This window comes from Sinocyclocheilus anshuiensis, unplaced genomic scaffold, assembly GCF_001515605.1.
Source record: "Sinocyclocheilus anshuiensis isolate Anshui unplaced genomic scaffold, SAMN03320099.WGS_v1.1 scaffold1114, whole genome shotgun sequence".
Taxonomy (NCBI): domain Eukaryota; kingdom Metazoa; phylum Chordata; class Actinopteri; order Cypriniformes; family Cyprinidae; genus Sinocyclocheilus; species Sinocyclocheilus anshuiensis.
The window spans coordinates 1,490,730-1,497,864 of record NW_015540838.1 but is presented as its reverse complement, the minus strand read 5'-3'; the positions used below and the strand labels follow the sequence as shown (position 1 = coordinate 1,497,864).

The following is a 7,135-nucleotide window of genomic DNA, read 5'->3' as shown; positions in this document are numbered from 1 at the left end:
CACAGGGCCAGTAATAAAGATGAAAGACTCGGACAACATTATCCGACACATAGATGTATTAGAGCATTTTAATGCAACGTTTGGTTTACAGAAATCCTTAGCAACAGTGTATTTAAGATATCTTCCCTGCCAAGACTAACTCTTTAGATCTTTTGCCAATATTTTCTCTTATTCTGGATATGGTCAACTAAAGTACCCCAGAATAAGTTCAGAAACCTAGCAGCGAATAATAAATGAACGGAATCTAACTCTATAACTGTATAAACACAAAGTTGAGGGGTGGTCAGTAAAGCTGTTTCTGAAAACAGGACAACAGGATCTGTTATTGTTTAGCACAAGCCCTGTATGGTGTAGCTATGGGAGACTTTCTTTTTTTTTTCTTTTTTTTTAATACGTCACATACATTTAAATGCTACCAACAGAGATACAAAGTTCCACCAGAAAAACAACTTACAGTAGTAAAACAAGAGGCTATGAGAGGAACTTAAAGCAATGTAGCAAAATTTGTTTATTAATGTGGATTGTTTCGTAATGTTTCTTCAACAGGACTTATTGTAAGCCTGATTTTATAAAGCTTCTTCCCCCCCAAAACAAAAAAAAACAAGCAAAGACAGATCTCGGTGGTCCTCCAGTTATTCTTATCATCTTTCTTTTTCAGCATTTCTGATGATGAAAGAATTCATCATGCAAAAACATTCACTGAGGTCAGTGTGACTTTTGATTTCTTGATTGTGTGGCTCATAATAGAAGTTTTTAAAAAGTCAAAACACTAAATTGAAGTCAAAAGTTTTAAAAAGTCAAAATAATAAACTGAAGTAAAAATACTAAATTGTATTACAAAATACTCAATTCAAATGCTTAATTGTTTTCATGCTTTAAGCCAGATGCCAACCACATGTGCCTTTACAATCTAATAGGCCTACACTGTTTTCATCATAACATGCATGACAATATTCAGGGCTATCATTCAATTCTTTGCATCAAAAATGTATAAAATCTGTATAAATGTATAAAGTCTGTTTTTTAGGACTCTCTGCAAAACTCAAGACCAGAATCGAGCCTACGGCAGTGTGATCAAAGAGCGTGTAAAGGGATTGGCCCAACAACAGCGGCTAATGCAGACATAATTGACTGTGTTTTCGGCATTCTGTGAACAGATTTGGATAGGGACTGAGACTGAGACTCATTAGCCAACAACAAATGAACTTTCCTTCAGTGCAAAGAAACTACTGTGCACGCTCTGATCTCGGACAACAGTTTGCTGGTCAGTGTTAAGTCTAATTACAAAACACAATGCCTTCATCTTTTTCCATCTCCCTCTCCTTTTCAGACTAAAAGCTTCTCCTGTACACTGAAGTCAAAACACATCCCACAATCATATGCTGGACTCCTTGTTATTCTGAATTTAATCCATTGATCTGAATTCAAAGAACAATATTTTTAATATTACGTTTTTAATTTTAGTGTTAATAGTATATTACATATATGCTAATAGTATATATATAACATATTAATATATATATATATATATATATATAATAATTAATATAATATAATGAATAATGAATATAATATATATATTAATAGTATATTATATATATTATTACTATTATTTATTAATTTTTTCTGCAGAACTGAATCCAGTGATCAGTATCCAGGAAACCTTTTTCTGGGACCTTTGTTAAATTCTAAGAAATATCTAAAAAATGTTTGGACAGAGTCTATAAAATTTGTGTCCTAGCCATCTAAATAACTCTCTGAAGCTCTGTTATGGAGGTATAACCCATACAGAAACCAGGATTAAGGGCTACATAATATACCTCAATCCCAAAGCAAATAGGGCAAATGTGAAGGGGTGAGCGCACAGCTGGCCCCTGAGACCTCAGGATCCTTGGCAAACAGGATTCCAGCATGCCCCAGCTAGTCTCGGCAACAAATGACAAGAGTCCCTAAACAATGGTCAACAAGCAGCCAAACAAGACTTAATAAATTCTCATTGCTATGGGACTTCTCTACCTTATTAGATACATAAGATGACAGACTTAAACTAGATGAGTTTTTGTCCTATTTCATGTCAGTCTTATGTTAATTTAAACTGATTTAATTTTTAAAAAATTATTATTATTATTATTATTATGTGTTACTAACTCTCACTGCATTATTGCAAATCGCTGTTTTATAAAGTTTTGGGATGCAAAACTCTGGCAATATTGTTGGAAGTATTTTCTCTTTTTCAATATATTGACTCTCCAAAGTGAGTAATATGAGATTTCAAAAACGCAGTATGTCTGTTACTTGCAAATCATTTGATGTAATTAGTCATTTGTATTGCGGTATTGACTGCGCTGTGCTCCGCCTCGTGGTCAGATATGGTATTGCACTTGACTGTTTAAAGTTCTAGTAACATTTTCGGTAGATGGCGCGCGACACCTATAAATTAGTTCTCCCACTCAGTATCCCATCGGCAAAATCACTGTAAGATCTTCATTGATCTTGATAAATTATATTTTTCAACAACTATTTACACTAAATAATTTATCATTTAGTGTTTGTGTTTAAGGTGTTTGCAATTAATGTGGGCCAATGCGTTTAAATTCCCTTTTTCTTTTAACTGTATTTTTCTTTTGAATAAAAGTACTCAGGAACCCCCCAAAAAGTTATTTTCTTAAATACGCAAAATACACACTTATAGTTGAGGGATGTATTTGGTGTTTCTTGTATTTCATTCATTGCATTACTTCAGCATAGATTTATAGATGCAAGTCTAAAACATTATTGCATTTTCCCAATCGTTTTGCAACGGACCAACAAACATTAACAAAACTCCTACAAGTTTAAAAACAGTCCTGCCAAGAAAAAAACACGAGTTTATAATTCAGCAGCAACAAAAGCAGTCGCGAAGCTTGCTCTCTAAACCCCGCAGCCTGAGAGTTTAGCAACGGCACGTGCTCAGAGGACGCAGCGGTGCAACAAGCGGGCGCGCAGACTGGCTGCTGGCACGCGGACAGATGTAGCAGCACGCACTCTGCCTCCTGCACTGCTGGAATGATTGACGCGTCAGATGTTCACCCAGCCAATAAGACGAAACTACGCTTTATTTGCATAAAGGGGCCAGCTTCCCATTGGTTTCCTGCGTGCTGCTTCGAACCGCCTCGCGTGCCTGTACAGCTGTTTTCTTCTTTGAAGCGCAACTAGATCCTTTAAGTTTTTTCGGTTTTATTTTGATTCTGAAACGACTGGATACTCGCATTTCTGATATAACACGAACATTCTTCCACGAGCGATTCAACTAATAAATATAAAATGCTGTCACACTGTGGTACAAAGTCAGTGAAATGTTTCGTCTAATGCATTTTATATATAACAAACAAGAAAAATATACAGAAAAGTGAAATAAATAGTTGAAGAGGAAGATGTATGTATATAGCCAAGAATGCATAAAATGTCCCTGAATAGTATCAAAAGCCAGCGCGGCAGCAGAATAAATGCAAGATTTAGAGTGCAATGCAACTTTCCAACGAAATCCAGTGCAATTGCATGCAATCTTAAAGATAGTTTGCAAGATGCATGTAATACTTTTAATGCTAGTGGAATTATAGTAACTCGAGGAGGACACATCTGATAAAATACGTCTTTCCAGTATAAAATTATAGTTTTTGTAATGTTGATAAAATGACATGATTTGTGTACAGGAATGTTGGTCACACAGTGCCTGAATGCAAAAATACGTGATTCGGCTATGAAAAAACGTTGGTGGCAAGCAGCAAGAGTATTCCCCCAATTCCCCTTATCACTTACCAGCCAGGCCGACTGCACTCGCCTCTTTGTTGTTTGTCCCTCCAGGGCTGATTGAGCAGCGCGTGACTGACAGCCCGCGGGGGTGTTGTCCAATCAGCAGTCTGCCCGCGCACAGTGGGTGAGTCCGCGCGCCTATTGGCTGAAGCGAGTGTGGGAAAGAATGCAGAGAGGGTTTCACACGAACTGGGAGCATGCGATCTATCTATAAATACCGCTGGCGTGTGGCAGTGGGAGATTCGACTTGCCCTCCGAAGCGCTACGCCACACACGCTCGTGTCCTCATATGACAGCCTGCAGACTATTAAGTCATATAGCTGATAAGAGGGACTCACTCTCCCTCTCGTGAACATCCCGAGGTTTTGTCTACGCTCCGCATCTAATCCTAACAGCTCGTCTCGGTGTTTTTACAAATCCACACACGGAATATAAACAATTTTTTGGTTTACACCGGACCCAACTTTGGTTTTGATCATGCCAGCCGATAATATGGAGAAGCAAACTGCATCACCTATTGCTGGTGCCCCTGCCAGTGGATCTCATACTCCGGACAAACCAAAGAATGCCAGCGAGCACAGAAAGGTAAATATCATTTATTGTTTTGACACTTTTTGCGGTTGTATTTCCGTTTAGACAAATGTCATTTGTCATTTCCAAAAAAAAATTCCAGTCGATCTGAAAAAAAAAAACAAAAAAAAACTAGCGTCTTTCTTATATAATTTAATGAACTTTGCATTTCATCTGCAGTCTTCAAAGCCAATCATGGAGAAACGCCGCAGAGCGAGAATCAACGAGAGCCTTGGACAGCTGAAGACCCTGATTCTTGATGCTCTTAAAAAAGATGTAAGTTGTAGCTACGAATATGTCTATTCTTTGCATGTGACAATAAACACGTAATCTTCATTTTAAAAACAAAATTCCTAATCGGTTCTTCTCATTTACAGAGCTCCAGACACTCTAAATTGGAGAAAGCTGATATTCTTGAGATGACAGTCAAGCACCTGCGCAATTTGCAACGTGTTCAGATGACTGGTAAGTTATAAGTCAGATTTATTCAAATGTGGAACTTTACGCATATAGCCTAATCGAAAAACGTAAATGAACTTCCTAAATGCACAATATTAATGAACGTTACCTTTGCTTTGCAGCGGCCCTGTCAGCTGACACAAACGTCCTCAGCAAGTATCGCGCGGGATTCAATGAGTGCATGAACGAGGTGACTCGATTTCTCTCTACCTGCGAGGGGGTGAACACGGAGGTTAGGTCGCGACTCCTCAACCACCTGTCCGGTTGTTTGGGACAGATGATGGCCATGAACTACCCTCAGCCTGCCCCAGCTCAGCAGGCGCATCTGGCTCAGCCTCTTCACGTGCAGCTTCCTTCAACTTTGCCCATCAACAGCGCCTCGATGTGCCCCAAACTCAGTCCATCAGAAGCGGTCTCACCCAAAGTCTTTGGAGGATTCCAGCTGGTGCCAGCTACTGACGGACAGTTTGCTTTCCTTATCCCCAACCCAGCTTTCGCTTCTGCTACAACCCCGGTCATTCCTTTGTACGCAAACGCAAGTGTTCCAGTGACTGTCAACGCCAGTCCCGTCCAGGCCAGCTCAGCTCCCACGGTGGCATCTCCTGTCCAGGGAATGACCTCCTTCGCAGGCGTTTCACAGGCCGTCAGTCCCGTTAGTGTTAGTGCCGGAGCAGAAAGCAATGAGCCGGTGTGGAGACCTTGGTAGACTTGCTCATCCCATACGAGCTTCTAAAACAGTTTTTCACGATGAAGAAAATACGTTCAGTTCCGTTCTAAGGGACTTGCTGACCTTCTGTTGGACAAGGCGTATATGTTTGTTAGCTGATTCCAATATTTGGATGTTGTTGATGAATATGCTGTAGTTAATTCAACAGCATAACACTTAATGTTTATAAAGTACTTTTTTAAGTGAAAGAATTTAGTTTTGTACAAAGTTTGTAAAAGATTGTATCATGCCAAAGCTTTCTTGTTGTTTTTTCATGATGAGTGTTTATGTCTGATGCTGAATAAATCAAAATAACGAAATATGTCGTGTTCAAGCCCTTTTTTTATTAAGATCAGTAGATGTAAATCTATAATACCTATACTAGATTGAGTAATATAAATGACAAATCATTTTTATTTTTGATACTACTTACATTATGATGCTTTATAGCCAACTTTAGATTGACAAGTGACAGTTTATTAATAGCCAACATGAAGATTGACGATTTTACGCAAGCTTTGTTACACATTTATTTGTTTAAAACAGCTAAGAGGGCAGTGTGTAAAGGCAAAAACTTTTCAATTACAGATGTTACACTTTTTTTTATTTAAAGTCTCAATTACGTCCTGGCTAACCCGTATCTTAGTTCTACTTCTGGCGGGAAGAGATCACTCTAAAGTGTCACAGGTTGAAATGACAAAGGCAACGAGAGGGGTTTTTTCTTTTCTTTTGCAAAAAGGTAATTAAACATCTGAAAAGGGTCTCATCCTGTATGCAGCGGGATCTTTAAGAAGTCCTAAACCCCCATTCATTGGTCTGGGAAATAGGCCTGCGCTTTGGGTTAATGTCACTAACAGATTGCCTCAGTGAAAAGAGAATATGGAAGAATCCTCTCTTTTGTGTACCAGCCGCTTTATAGCTGTAGCCTATACCTGAATAGCGCGTGGGGTGCTTTCGCGCCTCTTTTCTGACTAAACTGATGAGTTACCTTAACATCAAACTTCTTTCCTAATTAAAATGTAATAGAATTCAAATGTAAATTTTAAAAAATCATATTTATTTTTTACAGGAAGCTTGACATGCGGGCCTCTCCCAGGCGAGTCGTTTATGTTTTCCCTGGATGTAAACTTATCTTCCCTATGCGCGTAAACTCCGGAACTGCGAGACGTGCTTGGGCTGCCGGCATGGTGTTTGCCGTGTGTCTGCCACTTGTAGTCACCGGCCCACTTCGTTTTCGGATTAGGTTACACACCCTGGTGACCGACGGCCATAGGGTTTCCCACTTAACAACTCCGTCTTGTTAAACCCAATGTAGGCTACGGTTTTGGAAAGTTATTTATTAACACGTCACTAGTAATTTCAATATGTTCTTGTATTAGACCATTCATTCTCTGCTTTATTATTGTGATTTAGGCTACTTAATTTACTTAAATCCGAGTCATCAAGTGGTCATAAATTTCTCCCTCAAGTGGACAAAAAATATGTATTTTTTAAAAAATCACGAAGTTCAAAGTGAAGTCTAAACAGATGGTTTGTTGTATTTTAAATACAACCTCAACTACAAAAGGTATAAACAGGAATACACATCACAAATATAGCTATCACAAA

General features: G+C 38.7%; 1 protein-coding gene across 1 annotated transcript; it reads left to right on the top strand.

Annotated features, from left to right (window-relative positions):
* The first annotated feature begins 3,978 nt into the window (after positions 1 to 3,978).
* LOC107687478 (transcription factor HES-4-B-like) lies at positions 3,979 to 5,798 on the top strand. The gene is made up of 4 exons (XM_016484835.1): positions 3,979 to 4,377; positions 4,543 to 4,638; positions 4,740 to 4,827; positions 4,944 to 5,798. Exons 1-4 carry the CDS (start codon positions 4,270 to 4,272, stop codon positions 5,525 to 5,527), a joined length of 876 nt encoding a protein of 291 aa, XP_016340321.1. The 5' UTR covers positions 3,979 to 4,269; the 3' UTR covers positions 5,528 to 5,798.
* Positions 5,799 to 7,135: the final 1,337 nt, after the last annotated feature.

What these genes read in the sequence shown, in the direction of transcription:
- LOC107687478 (XM_016484835.1), top strand. Translation starts at nt 4,270, where the DNA reads ATGCCAGCCGATAATATGGAGAAGCAAACTGCATCACCTATTGCTGGT. An exon ending in ATGCCAGCGAGCACAGAAAG is followed by an intron (nt 4,378 to 4,542) that starts GTAAATATCATT and finishes TTTCATCTGCAG; the next exon opens with TCTTCAAAGCCAATCATGGA. An exon ending in GCAACGTGTTCAGATGACTG is followed by an intron (nt 4,828 to 4,943) that starts GTAAGTTATAAG and finishes TTTGCTTTGCAG; the next exon opens with CGGCCCTGTCAGCTGACACA.